The following is a 24,117-nucleotide window of genomic DNA, read 5'->3' as shown; positions in this document are numbered from 1 at the left end:
GCCCTTCTGAGGATAAAGCGTTTTATAAAACATTAGTGATTAGTTGGCTATAGAGAAAAAGAAGAGAATTGACAATGTTATCACATACTGGCAACAATTTGTGAGTCATTGTATCAAACACTAAAATTTATTATTGGGATATATGCGTAGTGAAAGATTATTTTTCTCTAGTTTGCTTTGACTGAGTTTGAAAACCTTTTTGCTTTAGATAGAGTTGCCATCATTTTATTTCCTGTCACCAATGAAGGAGGTTTTGTTTATCCTTATTTAAAACAAGATGTGCCAAGGCGTCTTGGAGTGCTAGTGCCTTCATTTTTCACTATTGTGATGAGACGTGTTTCGAATACACTGACCTCCCAATTGTGTAATCCCCCACCTTTTTACAGTTGGGACATCCATGTAACCCATGCGTCCAAATGTAATAAAAATTAAAAATGTATAAAAGAAAAGAAAAGGGAGAATGCTGCGGGAGTATTGCGTCTATAATGTCCGTCCTCCTTGCAAGTGAAAATCCAAAAAGGGTGTCTTTCCTCTTTCTTTCTGCATGCTTTTATGGATGTTTAACGGCAAACCTGACATTTAAATGGTTTTTCGAGGCTGGGGGTCAATATACCTGATGGATCTCCAGAGGCGGAGTCGACATCCAGGCAAGACCGTGGCCACGGGAATCTCAGACCATTTCTCAGACTGGGCTTCGGCTCTGCACCTGGAGGCAGAGGGTTGATGACTTACTGAAAGAGTGAAGACATCTCTGGTGAGTAAACATTGATTAAAGGATTATGAAGGCAAGGTGACCCCGACAGTTGCTTAAAGGTGATGCTCTAAAACACTGATATACTTGTCCCTATCATGTGAAAGAGAGTGTAGCCTGTGAAACGGGGGAAAAAGGGCATCAGTGTGCTTGTACATAAACTCTGCAATTGTGATTGTCTAATAAAAAAAATTGTGAATCAGGGGGCGGCTTATACACGAGAAATGGCAAAATTCAAAGATTTTAAGGGTGCGGCTAATGCTATGCGAGTAAATAGGGTATCTTGAGTTTGAAAAAAAATCATATTTTATTTTACACTAAAGTATGGTTCGGTGAATGCGCATGTAAAACTTGTGGGATTCGGTGAATGCGAATATGAAACTGGTGGGGTTCGGTAGCTCCAAAAAGGTTAAGAACCACTGTCTTAAAGGAAGTATTAGTACACAGCACTGGTAATTCTTAGGATAAGTGTAAAATGGATGGCAATTTGGATGAAACTTTTAATAAAAAACCAGACACTCGCCGAAGTTCATTGGTACGTATTCAACGAAATATCCCATATTGAAGCCGGCTCCAACAGGACCCCGACATTTGCACATTGCACAACATGCAAGTGCAGGTATGGCACCAACTGAAAAACTTATGTTTAATGTTGTGAAAATTTGAATTCGCCAATAAATGATCAACAAATTATACTTTGTTCACTTTTTATACTTATTTTGCTTATGCTGTACTTTTTCAATAGTTTGCAAAAACACAATATTTCAATTAATGTAAAAACATGATGATAATAGTTTGATTTAAATTGTCCTACGTTATTGTTTTTTTTACATTTTATATCGATATTACATGAATAGCATTCACTCCGGAAGAACTCCGGAAATTGGACAAGTGTACTCCTGAAATGGGGTCGACAGAGTTTGCCACCTCTGCTAAGGTCTTGTTGAACAGATTTAAGTGGCAACCGTCTATAAAAGCAGAGGCAAAAATCCTCCGCTACCTGTGCTAGAAGGATCATTCGTACAAATGGAAAGTATTTGTCACCCTGTTCCGGGAAAGTCAGTTTAGACACTCTAAAGTGTAAGAGGCTGGAGACCTAAAACAAAAACTACTACGAGTGACCACACTGATCGAAAATCAGGGGAAATAAAACAACCTGCAATGAGCTGGACTTGCCTAAAAGAATGACAATTTTTTGGCAATAGTTGGTTCTGTGGAGTTGTTGCAAATAACCCCAACAGGCCTGTTATTATTAATTCAAAACAATTTAGCATTAAATATAACTCCAAAAGAGTAAGTCTCTCCATCTTGCCGTTCAGTACAGAAAGGCCATGCCACAGAGTCGTAGCTTTTAATGCTTCCTTCCGCGTCAATAGTATCGCGATGCTCGTGTGTTACAGCCAGATGTAGTGCCTTGCAACATCCGTCAACCGCATGCCACTTTCTTGTCTTCAGTTTTTAGATGAATAACAAGGACCGCTTATTTATTTCATTCGCTCCATTAATTTTAAATAAAGATCTCCTTGACGACAGTCAAAAATGATTTGTTGTTCTGAGAGGCTCCAACCGGAAGTAATCAGGACACAATATTGTTACCAGGTCAATTTCAAAATAAAGTAACGGATACAGAAAATACATTCATCAGGGGGTTTCGTAACTTGGGTCTTGTTTTCGTATATTGGGATCAAAAGGCTTTCGTAACCTGAATATTTCATACCTAGAGGCATTCGTAAGTAAAGGTACGACTGTACTTCTGTTTTTTTGACGAACAACGGGTTGACACGACAAAAAGCAACACCCTGTGGACATGGGCTTCGAAATACAGCATGACCAAAGTCTTGTGAACATGTAGCCTGAAAATCACATGGAAAAAAAACCTTGCATGAACTGGACAAGAAAACGTAAAGAGAAAGGCTTTTTGTCGCCCGGAGTTAGCGCTGTCAAGTTTTCTCAAAAGAATCTTATAGGATCCTACAGGACAATAAAGTACAGTAAGTTTGGTGAACATACATTGAACTACAGTCAAGTAATACCACTTCAATGTTATGGGTAAATAAAAATGGCACTGAAGAGCCTGTCCTGTAAAACAAAATTATTTTTGCTACCACTAGGTGGCGTTATGCACAATTAGAAAAACGCAGACTTGGGGGCGGGAGACTTGTCAAACCTGTCTAATATCACAACAATCGAACATTGGCCCTAGGAGTTAACTTTCGTTGCCAAAACCAAGACTCTCTCCCAAAACTCACCATTATGATACAAAAAACGTTCATGTTACGAAATCCCCCAAAAAGTAAATGCATTTCCTTATCCATTATTTTATTTTGAAAATTGTCACGGATGCATTGATTCTCACTTTAGTGGGCTCTCAGTGGCTGTCTCACAACAACCCCTATCCATGTTTCAAGATTCTATCTCTTGTACTTTTGACAGCTGTTCGTTGTCACAGAGTTCTGACTGTGTTTTTTTGTTGAGTTTTTCCAAGTGTGGATAAAGCAGCTGCTTCTGTTTCCCTCTGTATGCCTCCAAAGAAAATTACCTGTGCAAATGAAATGAAGTGGTCGGTCGGCAAGGAGGACAATGACGAGTTGGTCGAGGGGCATAAAAACCGCACGACTGGTGAACACTTTTTCTGGAGCTGTTTTTTTTTCTACGAAGACAGAAATTCAGTGAAATTTCTCGAGCATTTCTTTGGTTTTTGCTGCTGGAATGCTCGTTTTTATGCCCCTCGACCAACTGGTCATTGTCTTCCTCGCTGACCACTTTTCATTCGCACTGGTTTTAAACAAACTCTAGAGTTACTGTAACACTCAGCAAGAAAGCAGACGAGGAGCAAGCAGCGAGCATTCCAGCAGCAAAATTCTAAGAAATGCTGTAGAAATTTCACAAACTTTCCACTTTGTGTTCATCGTTACTGTCATCCTTCACAATTTTGCAGCTTCACTCAATCACATTATTTCATATTAAGTGTCCAAATAAAAAATCGTCATAAAAATGTCAAAATTCACACTAAACTCGCAAGCGGAAGGCATGATTGGCACTGAACTCAGCACTGAAGAAGAGAAATGTAAGCGAAGAAGAATTTTTGAAAGTTTAGATTTTATGTTTTCTAGCAAGAAGCAAACCGCTAGAATGAAGTTTTCTAAATCCAAATTGCAGCCTGTTCAGGGTGTATGGACTGTTGTTAATGTGATCCACAATTTGCTCCGCTGCTACCTTTTCCAAGACTGTACAGGCGGCCGGAAGGATGCTTATAGGTCTGCAGTTGTTGGCTATTGCGGGGTTCCCTGATTTAAGGACCGGTGTTATGACTGAGCACTTCCAGGGATCAGGGAAGAGACTTTCGTTTTTGGATTTGTTTACAATAGTGGTTAATGGTGGTATAAGAGATTCTTTGTGGTATTTGAGAAATGTTACAACCACTTAAACACATCTTTTGCTTTGGAGCGTTTGTGACTAGAATAACTTTCTCAACCTGTGACTGTGCAGATTAAGAACGGGTTCATTGGTGGTCAGTGGTTTTGGTGGGTGATATCTTACCCGAGGGATTTTTGGTGTCAGTTCTTTAACAAAGTATATAAAATACTCAATTAAAGTTGTAGCTATGTCCCTTGGGTCACAGATTGTTTTCTCCTTCAACTGTAGTTCCTTTATTTCTCTGTGTTTTGAAGTATTTCCTGTCTGTTTTTAAATATTTTTGCAGATCTCTTTTGCGTTCCTTTTTGCTGTACTAATTGTTTATAAAAAATGATTTCTCAGAGAAGTATGTCTGTCATTAATCCTTTTGGTTTTAGGTGATATTTTGAGAGCATGGTCTCGTTTTGCTCATTAATTACTGTATATCTTCATTTAACCACAGGAAGGGATTCTTTTTTTTATGGTTTTGCTTTAAATGTTCTTGTGAATGCAGACACGGTGTCTTGGATAATAGTCATGAAAATATTGCAGCTGTCATTAGCATGATTATGGTAGAGATAATTTTCCCAATCGATATTGTTTAGTGCCTGTGTCAAATTTGGGATCTCACTTTTTGGTACTCTCATTTCCTCTGACAAGGTTTTCTGAGCACATGAGGATCTATTTTTTAGGAAGCTTTCTTGAGAACAGGATGAGGTTATGGTCTGACAGTCCTGTGCTGTGATCCCAATTTACTTCGTGGCTTCAGATTTTGCGGCTTCATTCACTACATCGCAATTTTCTTTTCCTGACCGATATCTTAAAAAAAGTTGTCTTAATCTACTACTGAAACTCACATCCGGAAGACAGATGAAAAATAGCGGTGAAAAATAACAGAGGTGAGGGTAGCGCTTAATCTCTCAGCGCCGAAGAAGGTATCTACAATAGAGGAAGAATGGGCGCGCCAAATATATATACAGTGCCTAGATGCATTGCGTCTTGCCATTTCCTCTTTTGTTGCGAGTGAATTTTGCCCATTTTTTGAGTAGCTGTTGAAAATGCCTCCTAAATATTGACGTTCCTTGATATGCTAAATGAGTAACACGCAATTGCGTAATAAAAGAATCTACACTGTGATGTTCTTTTGTACATAATTCAGCTGGTAAGAACCATTTTAATGTTAATGGGCACTGCCGTGCAGTTAAAATGGAGACACGGAGTGAACGCACTTCTCCTCTGGAGATGCAAGCGTGTTGTAGCGATCTGTATGCTGCAAATAAATAAAATTAAATTCTCGTGAGCTGAAGAGGTCAGAGGTATAGCAGCTGGTCTCTCCGCCCAGCCTGCCATGCTGCACATTGCAGCTACCGTTCTTCTCCCTGAAGCGCTGCTGATTTCCTTGGCCACCCACGCGCACGTGCTGTTGTTCACCGCCCGAAGCTCACATCTTCCGAGGTGCGAAACTGCAAATTATTGGGTGGACGAAGACACCCGGACTCCAAGGAATAAAAAATGAACCAGCATTATGTTGGATTTACGTCGTAGATACGGCCATGAAGCTGACATGAAGATAGGACGTCAACACACTGGAGCCACTCGGAAGGAGACTGATGATGTCGCCGCCATTGAATTTGGCAATCGTCTTGACAGTGTCAAGACAACAACAAAAGTATGGTATGGCTCATATGCACACTTGATGTTAGAGTAAACATGACCCAGAGTTTTAACTCTACAACGTCTTTTTCTTGAGTCTGTATACGGTTTTGCTACTGCAACCAAGATGGCGCCGCTCAAGTGGCAGCCAGTAGCGGTAGCTCCGTCCGCTCTTGCTCGTTTTGTATTTTTGCCGATTTTCTGTCTTGATGATTTGATTTAATGATTCTTAATGATCCCATATACTTTGCTTTGCTTTTGTGGAATATGGAATGTATTTCTCTTGTATTCTTATTTTATATTCTTAACATTAGCATCTAGAATAGAATTTTAGTGACACCTACTGGTCAAGGCCTGTCATCACTTTGTATATAGCACCTCCTCTTGTTGTTCTCCGCCTACCTTGAATAAAAGTGCTCGCGGTCCACTTTTCGAATGTGTATTTGGCAAAGCAGAGCTACCAGATTGACGTGGGCTCTGTCGGTCCGCTCCCCCCCTGTTCGGAAGGGTGGGGGCGAACAAGAGATAAAGAAGCGAGCGAGCCGCGTCGATCGCGGAAAGCAGCCTGCCATTCACCACTCCGGAAGGCCGACGGAGTTTAAAACTATTACATGCTTGGTGCCTCCTCTGCTTGAAGATTATTTTATTGTTGGGGATCCAGCCTTAACAGCTTTGTACTTGTGCTTTTTGCTCTGTTGTTCTGCGGCCTTTGCGACCCGTCGCGTAGCTTGTTTTTTTTCCTATCTATTTATGTTTAAAATGCCTTTCCTGTATCTGCATTCTCACCCTCTTGCTACTGTGACAAATGAAATTTCCCAACTACGGGATGAATAAAGTTATCCAATCCAATCCTCTCCCGTTGGACACGTTTTGAGATTTGTGTGATTAAAATTTCCTGCAATGATGTGTGTGCCACTTGGGTAGGCGTGCTAGTGATTGGTAATGGTGTCCAGTAGTTGAGATAGGGCCGTTCTTGTTAGCATCCGTTGATATGTAAACAGCAGTGATATAAAGACGTTTAGCTTTTTGGGCAGAAACAAGGGCGTGCATTTCACTGACATACATTTAAGGTCCGGGGAACAGTGTCTATCCAGAACAGAAAGCCCACCACCTCTTACCTCTTACTCTTATTTCGTATTACACTGCAACTTTTGGTTTGAAGGCAAATTTATAAAAATAAAGACACGTCAAAATTTTTGTAGGTTTTATTCTTTTCTTTTCATTGTGTGAGGAGGGAGTTGCCTTATCTTTATTGCAAAACAGAACAACAAAAACACTTAAAAGCAGGGGTCTCGAACTCAATTTACCTGGGGGCCGCTAGAGGCCGAGTCTGGGTGAGACTGGGCCGCATCAGGATTTCCACAAGAAAAGCACTGATAAAACATTCCAACGTTATCAAATATCTTTATTTTTTAACAAAAAATAATGAATTAAATAAATTAACTTAAAGATGAATAAAAAATAAATCAATCAGTAATACAAAACCAAATAATACTAATGAGCATACAATAGATATACACTGGCTGGCTAAGTAGAGAAAATGAATTATTTTTATTCCGTTTCAAATGTCTGTATTAACAGCTCTTTAACCTTTAACTTTCTGAACTTGAATGGAACATTGAACATGAAATATTCTGAACACGGCTTCTCTTGCCTACTCCTTGCTGCTAGAGACCTGGCAGCGCTTCTTCTCACATAGTCACATTTGCCTTGAGGGAGGAAGCAGTGGAGACCCTCAGTATTGCTTGAAGATGCTCATCAGTAAGTCTGGACCTGTACTTGGACTTATTGAAGTTCAGGGTGGAGAAGAGCTTCTCACACAAGTATGTGCTCCCAAAAAGGCACATGGTCTGCTTGAACATTCGGGAAAGTTCAGGGAAGCTGGGGGTCAACTCTCTCAAAAATTGCCCAAGCTTGTCTGCTTCTCCACTCACCTCCCTGAACTTGGCTTTGAGTGCAGAGTTGCACTGCAGGTCAATGAGCTCCATTTGAAGCTCAGGAGGGGCATCTTGCACATCAAAGGAGAAGGGGTCCGCAAAAATTTGAAATGTGGCTTTGTGTGTCTTGAAGTCTGCAAATCTGTGATCAAATTCCTCCTGTAGCTTCGAAATGGCCTCAACATACTTCTCACCACTGAATGGTGTGCCTGCATCCACGAGAGCCTTGCATGCTGGGAAATGGCAAAGGTTTGTCTGAGAGAGCTGGGCTTTCCATAAAACAAGTTTAGTCCAGAATGCTCTCACGTTGTCATAGGCAGCACTGACAAGTTGCCCTTGGCCTTGTAGCTTCTTGTTCAGTACATTAAGCTCATGTGTGATATCAACAAGAAAAGCCAAGTCCATGAGCCATTTGGGATCACTTAGCACAGGATCAATCAACTCACAAACGGCGTAGCTAGCTTTGACTGCTGCATTACTGTCTTTGGTAGCCTTCTTGAAGAAATCCTGTTGCCTCAGAAGACGTGTTTTAAGACTGGCAACCTGGTTGGCTCTCTCATCTCCCTGGTATTTTTCGTACTCCTCAGCATGTCTCGTAGTACAATTACGTTTCAAATTGTATTCCTTGTGCACCGCAACTTTTTCAGTGTAAATGGGACACGTCGGGGTGCCCCTGTGTTCAACAAAGAAATATTGCACTCCCCACTTTTCTTGAAACTGTCTGTGCTCATCACCGACCTTTCTCTTCACGGCAGGCTTTGAAAGAGACATCTCTGGGGCTCTCTAATATGTTTTTCCACTTGGAATGAGTCTCGGGTTGATCTTTCACATTCAGTCGCGCGGGTTTGTGGCGCATGTGCACTTTCGCTCTCCGTTTCAATCGCGGAGATGGCTACAGACACTGACACAGGCTGGATCACGGATCATAGCGCCTCATTCAGTTCTATGCTGAGAGCAGCGGAGGAGTGTGCGCGCCGAGCGGAGTGATCGGCCTCACGGCTTCTCCTCCGCCCAGCTGATTGAAGGAATGAATGAGTGAGTGAGCGAGGCACTGGACAGCCCGGCCGATGTCCCGCCCTCTAGAGCCGTATACCTCACCGTGATTGGTTCATTCAGCTCCGAACCAAAGTTCCCTCTAATTTTTTGTTGGTCTGAGCAGAAAGACAACCTCCCTGAGCGCACTGAGTACCAGTGTGAGCGACATCATCGGTACTCGGATGATTCGCCTAAAGACGTTTCGCCGACGGACGTTTGACAGACGGGCAGGTCGCCGAATGGACCTTCCACCGAACGTTCATTCGGCCGAACGGAGGTTTCGCCGAAACGGGATTCGAACGCTCGCCCCGCCGGATCGTGTGTGTACAAGTTTTTCAACCTCGGCCCGCGGGCCATATACGGCCCGTTAGGATTTTTAATCCGGCCAGCCGCCGGTGTTGTCCAAATTATAGTAAAAATCAATGTTCGTCTACCATCAATGGCAGCCCGGGAATAAGCACTCTTGGGCGGGCATGGCAGTCTGGGAATAAGCACTCTTGGGCAGGCAGATGGAGCAGAACCGAGCCGTAAAATGACAGCAATCGGGTCAAATCCATCCTAAAACAGCATTTAATGATTAAATACAAATACTGGATGATATCGCGATGGAGGCAAAAAAACGTCTATAGACGTCCATTCGCCAAACGGCTCAAAATGCTCTCAAATTCGGTCAAATCCAGCTGAAAACAGCGTTTAATGATTAAATACAAATACTAGTATTTGTATTTAATCATTAAACTAACAAATACTAGTACGACCTGTCCGTCTGTCAAACGTCCGTCGGCGAAACGTCTTTAGGCGAATCATCCGGTCACGACATCATCATTGCTTGCTATGGGCACACCAGTATCACACCTGCCACAAGCAGGTGCATGTCAATGTTCCCTCTAATTTTTCATGTAAAACGTGCTGTAAAACACGAAAAACATGAGTGGACAGAGCTACTGCCACTGGCTGCCACTTAAACGGCGCCATCATGGGGAAAGGGGTAAAATAAATAAATAAAATAAAATAAATAAATAAATAAACAAATAAATAAATAAATAAATAAATAAATAAATAAATAAAAAAAATAGATTTTTTTTTTTACTGCGCGCCACATGATTGTTACTGCGCAGAGAAGACGAGAGTAGTGCGCAATTGCGCATGCGCGCAGCTTAGAGGGAACATTGCTCCGAACACAAGTGTCATTCATATCAATTTTGCGGGCCCACGAACATTAATCTTTCATATTAAGACGGGGGCCGCAAATTATCGTCCCGAGGGCCGCAGTTGGCCCGCGGGCCGCAAGTTTGAGACCCCTGCTTAAAAGCATCATATAGTATTTTCTTATAAAGTAAGTTAACATAGTTACTTTCATCTTAGAATAAGGAGGAAAGTAATTTATTTACTTATTCACAAAAGTTTGAAGATTCAAATTTGAACCAAAAAAAATTGATAGTTATCGTGATAACTATCGATATCGACTGGTAATTTTTTTATAGTGGTAACAATTTTTTTCAAATTGCCCAGCTCTACTTTATGTTTATATTTTATGTTTATTGAGGAACCACTTGCGAAAAACACAAAAACAAAAAGTGTGCACAGGTAGCGAGAGCTTGAAGCTGATGCATGTTCACGCGCCGCCATCATAATAAACAATAAAATTTCCATCACACAAAAGTATTAGATAATAAGTCTGATACGGCCTTTGGCAATAGCAAATTTTAGTGTACGATATTTTGTCTCGGAAAATATTGCACGTATGCGATGATATTGTCAATTTAAAAAAAAAAAATTTAACCACTAATGTTACAGGATATTCTAATAAAGTAGCCATCAAAACATTGATTTGATCCAAAATGACTGTTATCTTGTCCTGCAAAGTTTGCATGTTAGCACTTTTAAGGGCAAAATTATTAATTTTTTTACTAAATAGATTTTTCATAATGGCAGTCACTTAATCTTAATCGTATAACCTGAAATATGTAAGAGTAACTGCAGACATCTGCATTTCTGTTGGACATGCTCTTATTTTCAAATGTTCAACAGAAGTGCACACTCGTCACTAACTGTAAGCTTTATACTCAGTACATAAAGCAGACTTTTTGTTTTTTTCCCCCTCACCGATCTAGCGTCAGTTGTAAAGTTTTCTTTTCATGTTTTGAATTGTTTACCAGCAACTTTTCATGTTTGAAGTGTCACCTTTGAACTGCAAAGATTGCATTTTTGGGGTAGACTGTCAGTTCTTAGCAAGCTAAAGTGTTAGTACAGACGCTCCCCTACTTACGAACGAGTTAGGTTCCGAGCGATTGTTCATAAGTTGAATTTGTTTGTAAGTTGATTCAGTGCTATATTTTGTATTATAATTTATGTTTAAGGCCTATATAAGTATATTGAAGGTTGATATAAGTGCATTTGTATGTTTAAGGCTTGTATAAGTAACACACATTGGTTTGTACTGAAAAAAACATTTAATAAAATGGAGAGAATATATACAGTACTGTATAGAGAGAGAGAGAGAGATTTATGTATTAGAAACTGGCCGAAAGAAGCGATCTAACGACGATTGCACAGTTTTCTTCTTTTTTTCATCATAAATGATGCGGTAGCACTGTATGGCATCATTCAATTGATTTGCGAACTTTGTACAACGTTCAATATTTGGGTCCTGCTGCTCGATCTTTCTGTTTATAAATGGTACTGACGGTCGAACGATTCAAGTTGTACATATATGTGCAACGCTCACCACTCATGCGCATCAAGCTTCGTTATTATTGCCACTCGTTTCAAATGAAATGGCTTGCCTCTTCCTTGCAACTCCCTCAATAGAAGCCTTTAGCTCAGGGGTCTCAAACTCGCGGCCCGCGGGCCAACTGCGGCCCTCGGGCCAACTGCGGCCCTCGGGACGATAATTTGCGGCCCCCGTCTTAATATAAAAGATTAATGTTCGTGCGGCCCGTAAGATTGATATGAATGACACTTGTTGTGTTCGGAGCTGAATGAACCAATCACGGTGAGGTATACGGCTCTGGAGGGCGGGACATCGGCCGGGCTGTCCAGTGCCTCGCTCACTCACTCATTCATTCCTCCAATCAGCTGGGCGGAGGAGAAGCCGTGAAGCCGATCACTCCGCTCGGCGCGCACACTCCTCCGCTGCTCTCAGCATACAACTGAATGTGGCGCTATGATCCGTGATCCAGCCTGTGTCAGTGTAGCCATCTTCGCGAGCGAAACGGAGAAACGGAGAGCGAAAGTGCGCATGCTCCACAAACCCGCGCGACTGAACGTGAAAGATCAAGAGACTCATTCCAAGTGGAAAAACATATTACAGAGCCCCAGAGATGTCTCTTTCAAAGCCTGGCGTGAAGAGAAAGGTCGTTGATGAGCACAGACAGTTTCAAGAAAAGTGGGGAGTGCAATATTTCTTTGTTGAACACAGGGGAACTCCGACGTGTCTCATTTGCACTGAAAAAGTTGCGGTGCACAAGGAATACAATTTGAAACGTCATTATACTACCAGACATGCTGAGGAGTACGAAAAATACCAGGGAGATGAGAGAGCCAACCAGGTTGCCAGTCTTAAAACATGTCTTCTGAGGCAACAGGATTTCTTCAAGAAGGCTACCAAAGACAGTAATGCAGCAGTCGAAGCTAGCTACGCCGTTTGTGAGTTGATTGCTAAAGCAGGAAAGCCATTCACAGAAGGTGAATTTATCAAAAAGTGCATATTACAGGCTGCACATATTGTCTGTCCAGAAAAGAAAAGTCTGTTCAACCACATCAGCCTTTCTGCCAACACCGTGGCAGAGCGCATTTCTCACCTGTCAAGTGACATTTATGATCAACTGTGTGAGAAAGCGCAATGTTTCAGTGTATATTCAGTGGGTCTTGATGAGACCACAGACATCACAGACACTGCCCAGCTCGCAATATATATCCGTGGTTGTTAGGTTTATCCAATTGTAGGTTTATCCTTAGGTTTTTCCAATTCAGCTTTCAATAAAAAAGGCATCTGTAGTCACATCATTTAATTCTTGCAAGAAGAGAATACATCCGGCCGTTCGCCCCACAAGATTATTCTAACGAGTGGCATTATGTCTTGCCCATTTAAGGCCTCAAATCAAAACAATTACAAGGTTATCGATTCCAATTGCGTAAGCAAGAAACAAAACAATTCCATAATCAAGCAAACCTAGCGTCAACCTAGCGTCACAAAGGAAAAACAATATGCGAGTTGATTGATAGCCATCCGCTGAATCAACAACAATTTAAGCATCCTTCACAGATCTTCATTGCGAACTTGTATCTGGGGAAAGGGTTGAGGCGTATCTTCCAGTACTCAGTCCTCGGAGCAAGAACTCAGTGTATTGTTTTATGTCCTTGCGAACTTGTATCTCTCGCTGGACCCAGCTGTCCTGGAGAGCGACCTTGGCGTAAGCGTTTGTCTTCACATATTAATTCAACTCTAACATAAAAGTGATCAACACATATATATATATATATATATATATATATATATATATTGTTTAATATAGTTACACATTTAGGATGAGCATTACTATTCCTAATAAGCAAATATATTGATTAATATAGTAAGCATGTATATTATAAGGCTTTATATTCATTGCAAACACATTTATAATAATGATTACTCCAACAGTGGTGTTGATGACAATTTTAAAGTAATGGAGGAGTTGCTCACAGTAATTCCAATGCATGGCCAGACCACCGCGAAGGAAATATTTCACCAGCTGTGTGATGCCATTAAGAATGCCGGTTTGCCATGGAAGAGCTTTGTTGGAATAACAACCGATGGAGCCCCATCAATGACAGGGAGGAAGAATGGACTGGTAGCACTTGTTCAAAAAAAACTGGAAGAGGAGGGTGTGGAGGAGGCCATAGCTCTGCACTGCATAATACATCAGCAGGCCCTTTGCAGCAGATGCCTGAAGTTTGACAATGTGATGTCTGTCGTTGTGAAATGCGTCAACCAAATCAGATCCAGGGGCTTAAAGCACAGAAGGTTCCGTGCTTTTTTGGAGGAAATTGAGTCAGAATATGGGGATGTGCTCTACTTCACTGAGGTACGTTGGCTCAGCAGGGGAAAGTGTTGAAGAGATTTTTTGAGTTGAGAGCAGAAGTAAAAGACTTCATGGAGATAGACGGGGTTGCTGTTCCTGTGCTAAGTGATCCCAAATGGCTCATGGACTTGGCTTTTCTTGTTGATATCACACATGAGCTTAATGTACTGAACAAGAAGCTACAAGGCCAGGCGCAACTTGTCAGTGCTGCCTATGACAACGTGAGAGCATTCTGCACTAAACTTGAGTTATGGAAAGCCCAGCTCTCTCAGACAAACCTTTGCCATTTCCCAGCATGCAAGGCTCTCGTGGATGCAGGCACACCATTCAGTGGTGAGAAGTATGTTGAGGCCATTTCGAAGCTACAGGAGGAATTTGATCACAGATTTGCAGACTTCAAGACACACAAAGCCACATTTCAAATTTTTGCGGACCCCTTCTCCTTTGATGTGCAAGATGCCCCTCCTGAGCTTCAAATGGAGCTCATTGACCTGCAGTGCAACTCTGGACTCAAAGCCAAGTTCAGGGAGGTGAGTGGAGAAGCAGACAAGCTTGGGCAATTTTTGAGAGAGTTGACCCCCAGCTTCCCTGAACTTTCCCGAATGTTCAAGCGGACCATGTGCCTTTTTGGGAGCACATACTTGTGTGAGAAGCTCTTCTCCACCTTGAACTTCAATAAGTCCAAGTACAGGTCCAGACTTACTGATGAGCATCTTCAAGCTCTACTGAGGGTCTCCACTGCTTCCTCCCTCAAGACAAATGTGACTCAGCTATGTGAGAAGAAGCGCTGCCAGGTCTCTAGCAGCAAGGAGTAGGCAAGAGAAGCCGTGTTCAGAATATTTCATATTCAATGTTCCATTCAAGTTCAGAAAGTTAAAGGTTAAAGAGCTGTTAATACAGACATTTGAAACGGAATAAAAATAATTCATTTTCTCTACTTAGGCAGCCAGTGTATATCTCTCATTATTATTATTTTATTTTTGTATTACTGATTGATTGATTTTTTATTCATCTTTAAGTTAATTTATCTAATTCATTATTTTTTGTAAAAAAATAAAGATATTTGATAACATTGGAATGTTTTATCAGCGCTTTTCTTGTGGAAATCCTGATGCGGCCCAGTCTCACCCAGACTTGGCCTCTAGCGGCCCCCAGGTAAATTGAGTTTCAGACCCCTGCTTTAGCTTTTTACCAACCATATTCAATAATGGATGCATGAGATATTTAATGATACAAATGAAAAAGGTTCTTTGCACACTGGAGATACATTCACGCACTTCCGCATTGCAACGAAGAAGAAGGTAGATGCTGGGTGAGCTGAGCTCTCACAGCGCCAGGCGTCGGTATTGGCAGCGGAAAGAAGTACTACACTGAAAAAGGCGCGAAATACAAAATTGGACTTACGAACATTTTTCGACTTAAACGCAATTTGCAGACATGTTCGAATGTACCGTTGTTCGTAAGTTGTATGTTCGTAAGTAGGGGAGCGTCTGTACATTGTCTTTCACCATTAGCCTCAATACAGCAACGCTAACGTTCCACTCTGTAATGTAGATTCATTTTTTTAAATTTTTATTTTGCATGTCTGTATTTTAGTTCTTTGGCCAATAAACATGATGTGAATTGAATTCCAGTCTCATATGCAATAAATTAACGAAGTTTAAACATTTCTAATCCGTAAATTGTTTAATAGAGAAAACTCATTTGAAACGACCAACATGTAAACATGTATTTTTTTTTCTTCAACAGGGGGATTACCATGAAGTTGATGCCCCTTTGAGCCTGAAGGAATTCTAAAAGATTTACTTAAAGGTCCCGCAATTATATGCAGCTTCAACGCTGAAGCATGTGGTCCACTGATGCCATAGTCCAGATTTTTTATTCGCTGGCATTTTAACAAAGGACTAACATATTAAAAAAAAAATCAAAAATTTGTGTTTCTCAAGAAGAATCAGAACTGTGTGATCCCACCCGGCGATGTTTTTTAAAGTGTTTTCGATTTTCCACATCCCTTTCTTCCTTAAATAGGTAACCTGTCGAGAAACTCATGAGCAACTCACCAGGAAGCTCGATAACGTCGACATGAGTAGTAATTTAGGCAAAGAAAAAGATTCAAAAGAAAAGGACCATAAAAGCGGTTCGGGGGGCAAAGAAAGGGAAAAGGAGGCCCGGACTCTAGCAGGCCAATTCAAGGATGGTGGCAAAGAAACCAAGACCAAAGGGAAAGAGGCCAAAGAAGGTAAGAAGGACACATGCAGCTCAACACCAGGTGTTGCCTTTTCTGTTGACAATACAATAAAGCGACCTAACCCGGCACCGGGAACACGCAAGAAGTCCAGCAATGCTGAAGTGATTAAAGAGCTTAACAAGTGCAGGGAGGAAAATTCCATGAGACTGGATCTCTCCAAACGCTCTATTCATATGCTGCCCACCTCCATTAAGGAGCTGACGCAGCTGGCTGAACTCTATCTATACAGCAACAAGTTGCAAAGCCTTCCACCTGAAGTGGGTTGCCTTTCAGGCCTGCTCACTTTGGCTTTGAGTGAGAATTCCTTGACCAGCTTGCCCGACTCACTGGACTCTCTTAAGAAACTTCGCATGCTCGATCTCCGGCACAATAAGTTGAGGGAGATCCCACCAGTTGTCTACCGACTGACGTCGCTCGCAACGCTCTACTTACGATTCAACCGGATTACAACTGTGGAGAAAGATATCCGGAACCTTTCCAAGCTCACCATGCTCAGCATCCGGGAGAACAAGATCAAGCACCTTCCTGCAGAGATTGGTAGGTCAAACATTTAAAGCTACTGTTTTTAGATAAATTTACTTTAAAAGGCTGCTGTGGTGTACCTGATTAGTCATTGGCTGTGTTTTTCATGGGTCTTCAGGGGAACTTCGCATCCTCATTACACTGGATGTCGCCCATAATCAGCTGGAGCACTTACCCAAGGAGATTGGAAATTGCACACAAATAACAAACCTAGACTTGCAGCACAATGAGCTCTTAGACCTTCCAGAGACTATAGGTAGAGCACTTAAAGTTTAATCAGTTTAATCACTCAATAAGCATTCAATTACATGTAATGTTGACAAAAAAATAATTATGCATATCTTGTACTTCAGGAAACCTGGCCTGCATTAACCGCTTGGGTCTGAGATATAATAGATTATCAGCCATCCCCAGATCATTAGCCAAATGTCGAGAACTGGAAGAGCTAAATCTCGAAAACAATAACATTTCAGTGTTACCAGAGGTAAGTTCAACCAATAACTTACTCAGTATTGTTCATTGCTTCTAATGCAAAAGTTTTTATTTTTCTCCCAATAAGGATTAAACAGAGCCACAAAATTAGTATATCACAATATTTCAAGACAGTATTGACAATATTTTCTTAAATATGTGAATAAAAATTCTGATATTTATTAACGCAATTACTGTTTTAGATTTTTTTCTTAAAAGACCCTTTAACAGAATTACACTTGAAATACAAAGTGTATTGGATAACAAACAAATCTTGAAATTGATTTAAAAAAAAAATCTAATACGTTCAATCCCTTTCACAAAATTTCAACGTGTGCACCAAAATACTGGTCAGGAATTAGCTCAGATTTTCTGGGTCAAAGAAATTGGTGAGTATCATTTGAGTTTTGTCCAATACTGTGTACTTGGGCTGAACAAGTCCAGAAAAAAATGTACCGTATTTTCACACCTAAATGACACACTTTAAAGTCTAGCATTTTTTTTAAAAATTGTCTCTGCACCCATTCAGTCCGTGTGTGGCTTGTGTTTGCACTAAATTCAAAATTTTGTATGACTGCTTGACTGACTGGTTTCATTTATTGCTGACACGCTACTTACTGCGGTCAACCCAGCGGACGTTCATGTTCTCGTAGTCAAATGAGCAGACCCTAAAATAGCCTGTCCCCGTACTTCAAGCATTATGGTAAATCCATTGAAAACATCCCAGACCAGTGATGAGGAATTTGACCTCTGTGTGCTTGTAGAGCTTTTAACCCTCAAAAACACTCAATAGTCAAAGAAACAACACCATATAGTAGCTATACAGAGGAAAGCTCTAACATGAATGACAACAGAATGCGGGTGTGAACGCTTGGAAGATGGACTTAAGACGTGGATTAAACACGAAAGAACAGCTAGGAGAAGCAGCATTGCAAATGGAAAGCTACAGCTCCAGACTACTGAAAGAGTGTGCAGGTCAGCTTGGCAAAGTGATTCTGCATATTTTCAACCTCAGCCCCAGTCTGCAGAAGGTCCCCACCTTGTGGAAAACTTCCTGTGTGGTCCCAGTTCCAAAGACTGCGAACCCCAGGGAGCCAAACCACTTCAGGCCGGTAGCATTAACCTCTCACCTGATCAAGACATTGGAGAGGATCATCCTCAATCACCTCAGCCCCCTGATGAATGCAGAGCTGGACCCTCTGCAGTTCGCCTATCGTCCAGGCATTGGTGTGGAAGATGCTACCACCTACCTGATGCACAGGTCTCTTTCACACCTGGAGAACACGGGGAGCACGGTGAGAATGATGTTTTTTGACCTGTCCAGTGCGTTCAACACCATTCAGCCGGTCCTACTGAGAGGGGAATTGGAAGAGGCTGGAGTAAGGAACCACCTAGCCGCATGGATCATCGACTTCCTCACGGAAAGACCACAAAATGTGAGACTCCAGGACTGTACGGCTGATGTGGTAGCTTGCAGCACGGGGCCCCCACAAGGCACAGTGCTCTCCCCACTCCTCTTCTCCCTCTACACATCAGACTTGAAACATAATACAGACACCTGCCACGTCCAGAAGTTCTCTGACGACACCGCTATTGTTGGACGAGTGACGGACGGGAACGACCTGGAGAACAGGGGAGTCATCACAGCCTTTGTTGACTGGTGTAGGCAAAACCACTTCTACATCAACACCAGTAAGACAAAGGAAATGGTCATCGACTTTCGGAGGACTCCTCAACAGACCACTCAGGTGAACATCCAGGGTACAGACATTGAAATCGTGGAGAATTTGAAGTACCTGGGTGTTCACCTCAACAACAAACTAGACTGGTCCACAAACATAGATGCCCTGTACAAAAGGGGCCAGAGCCGCCTCGACCTACTGAGGAGTCTACGGTCCTTTGAAGTGTGCAGGACACTGCTGAGGACTTTCTACGACACTGTGGTGGCATCTACAGTGTTTTATGCAGTGCTCTGTTGGGGATGCGGGAACACGGAGAGGGACAGGAACAGGCTGAATAAGCTGGTCAGGAGGGCCAGCTCTGTTTTGGGCTGTCCTTTGGACTCTGTGGAGGAAGTGGGAGAGCGGAGGATGCTGACCAGGATGATGTCCATCATGGACAGCACCTCCCACCCTCATTGCAGGAAGGAGCGCTTCCGCAGATCCTTCCTCCCATCAGCTGTCAGGCTCTTTAACAAAAAAGGGCTGTGTTAAGACCTACCGTATGCATGCATGTACATCTATATGTATGTATATGTGTGCTTATATATATATATATATATACACACAGTGGTACCTCGTCATACGACCGCTCGTCATACAAAATTCTCGTCTTACGGCGGAAATTTCGATCGAATAATTCGCCCTTCATGCGATCAAAATTTCGTGATGCGACCAAGCCAGGTCTTTTTTGCATATCTTTCGTGTATAACAATATTTACGAGCACTGAACGATTAATTCAGACGAGTTTCTCCTAAGACCAGGAAACGCGCAACGCGCATGCAAAAGGAGGGCTTTCTGGGTAATGAAGTACACTTGTGCACACAACACCCATAGGCAATGGCAACCTTTCTCAGAATAAAACTTCATTACCCACAATCAATACGTGGGTAAGCTCAACTATTGTATTTCCTGTTATTCTTTCTAAGGAAAGAAGCTCCCGCGATCGTTCTTTAAAGACTATTTCTCGTTGGCAAGTGGTCGTGCGTTATCCTATTGTGAGGACATTTGTGTGCATCATTTTGAGAATATTTTGAAGGCAATACAACAGCAAACAGTCCATCGATAGCGAACGTGAGGGTGGAGGCGTGGCAAACCGCCAACCCGGAAAACGAAGGTAACAAAAGATTACAAGAAAATTAGAATTCAGTTTTGTGTAAAGTTACATCAAACGTATGTTTGAGTGTCTGTATATATTAATCCAAGTCAATTTAAATTTGTTTATTCCGTTTACGAGTGCGTTGTCGTGGAAAAAATAAATACCCCCCCCCACGCCCCCAAACGTCTCTGTCTCCCGTCGGCGAAATCTGCCCAATTTTAGTTAAATTAAACACATTTAATTTCTATTCAACCACTAGTTATGTGTTACTTTGTTAATAGATGGCGAATTAGAAGAAATAAAACATTTTTTCCAATCCAATATCCTGTTTTTGGTGTTTTTTCAGAGGGCTGGAACGAATTAATTTGTTTTCCATTCAGCTCAGTTCCGGAACGGATTAAGCTCGTATCTCGACATACATACATATATATATATATATATATATATATATATATATATATATATATATATATATGTATATATATATATATATATGTATATATGTATATATGTATATATGTATATATATATATATGTATATATATATATATGTATATATACCGTAATTACTCGAATATAACGCGCACTCGAAAATAACACGCAGGTAATTTTGGGCCAAAAAAATCTGGAAAAACGCAGTACTCGAATATAGTGCGCACCTAAAATTTCCCGCTGACGAAAATCAGAAATCTTACCTTTTTTTCTTCGTTTCACGATTGTTTTGTTCAAAACTGGATAGAGAAATCTTCAGGTACGAGCGTGTCGAGTGTCGTGCAGTTGGGAGTTATGCTTTTGAATTTTAGGGCAATAGATGATACGCAGAGTGGACAAACATATGTAGACATGTTATGTTGCAATACCTTTTAGACTTCCTTGAACATTGACTACATTTCAATTGACAATACCATGTTTTAATTCAAATATCTATTGTCATTCTCAAACAAGAAAAGGAACATACAAATTGAATAAATAAATGATTTGAAGATATGCACAATGGAAAAGACTATCACATGTAACAAGGGAATGTACTGCCCCCCGCTGGACATATTTTTAAATACAAGTACGTACTACACTACAATGTAGTATTCTACTTTCCAGCTTATTAATGCAGGATTGTGATGTTTGTGAGGCTTGACGATCTTTAATATGCGTGTATTTTGAATTCAAAGTTGGAAATTGCACAATGTCCGTGCGTCAAAGTGAGTTTGACAATGCTTTTTTCGATCGAAAATTTGTAATTTATTTTAGTTATTGATTATAACACGCACCCCCAACTATTGGAATTAATTATATAGCAAAAATATGCGTGTTATATTCGAGTAATTACGGTGTATATATATATGTGTATATATATATATGTATATATATGTGTATATATATGTGTATGTATGTATATATGTGTATAAATATATATATATTTCAGCAACACGCTAATTTATTTATATATTTATTTATTAACCCACTTATCTATTTATGTCTAAAATGCCTTTCCTATTTCTGCATCCTCACCCCCTTGCTACTGTGACAACGAAATTTCCCGAATACGGGATGAATAAAGTTATCCAATCCAATGTTACGAAACCCAACAGCGACAACAGTGACTGATGATGAGATGGAACCCAGTATTGTTGGACAGCAAACTCACGCACTCGAACTCCGAATTCTTTATGTCGGATACAGAAGATGAGGACTTTGACAGATTTGTAGATGTTTGAATCATTTGACCTACCGTAAAATTTCTATTTCAACGGCATGCCATTCTACTTTTCAAAATTTCCCCCATAGTGATGTTCAATTAGAAGTGCCGTTCAATTAGAAGTGCTGTTCAATTAGAAGTGCCGTTCAATTGGAAGTGCCGTTCAATTGGAAGTGCCGTTCAATTAGTGGGTGCCGCTCTATTTTTTGACTAGCTGGTCAGAATTTTGAGAAGATGCGGTAAATTTTCTGGATGAAAAGAGAAACCAGGTAACATATACATATTTATTTAACAAAAGGCACAAATACAAGGCGATTACTGGTAAGTAATTACAAATTCACTGGTGAAAATCAAGTGACACGTCGCTGTTGTAGCTGTCCTCGTCATTCACATCACCTTCCGCATCAGCGTCGAGTGTCTGAGTGAGTTCACGTTCATCGTTGCCATCATTGGCTTGCGCTTGCTGGAGAAGTTGCAAACCAGTCTAAATACTCCCAAATGACGAATGTGGTCTGACCTGAAACAATGACAATGGATCTGGCAATTCTTCCAGCCGTCGAGAGCGTTGGTCAGTCCGCATCCCTTGAACAACTTGATGATTAGATCCTTTGGCAGATGATCCCAAGCATCGACAATCCATTTCAAACAAACTTCCATTGTTGGTGCTCGCATGTTGCCAAATTTGGTGTATGTAGCTCTTCTCGCCGTGCAACGGGCAGTTCTCGTACAAATGTCGGACTTTGGCCTTGAATGGGGCGTTCCGTTAAATTTGGTGCAGCCTTCTGGAATCATGGCCACATTAATATGGAGCTTCTTCAATTGCTTCTTGGTGGCATCGCTAATGTGACAACAGTATGAATCCCAGGCAAGAAGGCGCCTGCCACCTGACCACCTTCTCAGGTTGAGAAAAACCTCTATTTCACCGGCATGCCGCTCTATTTTTCAAACTTTTCCCCCGTAGTGACGTTCAATTAGAGGTGCCGTTCAATTAGAGTTGCCGTTCAATTAGAGTTGCCGTTTAATTAGAGGGTGCGTTCTATTTTTCAATTCTTCCACCAAGGTGCCGTTCAAATAGAGGTGCCGATCAAATTGAGGTTTTACGGTATATTACTGCAAGTACACCATATGTCAATAAAACACAATCAACGTCAGTTTTGCTCCTGTTGCTTTTTTAACACATACACGAGCATGCATGTATGCTAGCATATGTGGTATGCTTGCACAACCATTGCAGTCGCCGCGCCTTTTCTAGGGGCAAAAAAAATAAAAAATGGAAATTTCAGCCACAACTGAGACCGTGCCCTTTTAGTCGGCCCTATAGGCCTGAAAATATACTAATCTCGATTTTTCTGCATCAGGAAGTTTAATTTGCAATATCGATTTTATTCACGGATACCTAGAACTGAGTGCAACAATTTTTTCATAGGACCTTTTGGTACACATCTTCATTCTGAAATTGTAAATACTCCCAAATGACGAATGTGGTCTTCATCCGTAGAGGCAATTGTCCCAACTCTGCTTTTTCACTTCACTTATTTACTCTGTTCATAATATCTCTGTGTAACCTTTTTTAATGACATTTGTCGACTTGGAAATTGCTACCAAGTCGACAAATGTCATTAAAAAAAGGTTACACAGACATATTATGAACAGATTAAATAACTGGATAAGTGAACACACATTTTACATGACCCAAGGGATATTGCTACAACTTAAAATGATTATTTTATAGACTCCGTTAAAGAACTGACACCTAACATCCCTCAGATAGAATATCACCCACCAATACCACTGAACACCAATGAACCCATTCTTAATCTGCAGCTGTGTCTGGTCTCGAACGCTCCAAATCAAAAGATGCGTTTAATATGGATGTAACATTTCTGAAATACAAAGAATCTCTCAGCACCATTACCAGAATTTGTCCAATTTTAGGTTCATTAGAAACAATCTAACTCCAGAGTCAGCAAAACTGTATATTGACAGAATGCTCATATTACACATGACTTACTGCCTAACAAGTTGGTAGTTGGCTTTCAAGACAACACTAAAACCAATTGAAACAACTTGTAAGCAAGCTCTGAAAGTATTGAACAGAAAACCAAAGATGGCCGTGCCCCATCCTCCCTAAAATGGCCGCGCCCCGACCTCCCTAAGATGGCCGCGCCCCGACCTCGCTAAGATGGTTGCGCCCCGATCTCACTAAGATGGCCGTGCCCCGAGCGAGCAGTGACGGGAACGTTTTGCGTTTTAGGCAAAATACGTTTTTTTCATGAATTTCTTTCATAGATTTCAAAATAAATTTTGTTTAGCGTTTTATCTGTTTATATTTTCTCTATTTTGAAATAAATGACCGTATCACCATTCGCTTGCGTCGTGACGTCACAGCGCACCATGGGAGCCATTTTGAAGTGACATCATGTCACGGCGCCGTCAAATTGCAGTTTTTTGCAAATCGTGTTTTTGTGCGCAAATAAGCGTACCCTCGATTCAGTATTCATATTTTTGTCTGACAAAAGCGGCTTAT

General features: G+C 41.1%; 1 protein-coding gene across 7 annotated transcripts in view; it reads left to right on the top strand.

Annotated features, from left to right (window-relative positions):
* shoc2 (SHOC2 leucine rich repeat scaffold protein) overlaps positions 1-24,117 on the top strand; it is a 96,308-nt gene that overhangs the window by 7,727 nt on the left and 64,464 nt on the right. For 5 of the 7 annotated variants that reach the window (XR_013300837.1, XR_013300838.1, XM_077604375.1 and 2 more), the window contains exons 2-5: positions 597-754; positions 15,585-16,620; positions 16,724-16,861; positions 16,959-17,089. Coding sequence is in view for 5 of the 7 variants with exons in the window: in XM_077604375.1 (XP_077460501.1) it covers positions 15,918-16,620; positions 16,724-16,861; positions 16,959-17,089 (972 nt within the window). In the remaining 2 variants the exon portion in view is untranslated. The remainder of the gene's footprint in view (positions 1-596; positions 755-15,584; positions 16,621-16,723; positions 16,862-16,958; positions 17,090-24,117) is intronic. The other 2 variants (XM_077604372.1, XM_077604373.1) reach the window with 2 other exon arrangements.

This window comes from Stigmatopora argus, chromosome 7 (genome assembly GCF_051989625.1).
Source record: "Stigmatopora argus isolate UIUO_Sarg chromosome 7, RoL_Sarg_1.0, whole genome shotgun sequence".
Classification (NCBI taxonomy): Eukaryota; Metazoa; Chordata; class Actinopteri; order Syngnathiformes; family Syngnathidae; genus Stigmatopora; species Stigmatopora argus.
Note: the sequence above shows the minus strand (reverse complement) of the source record. Positions and strands in the feature narration are given on the sequence as shown.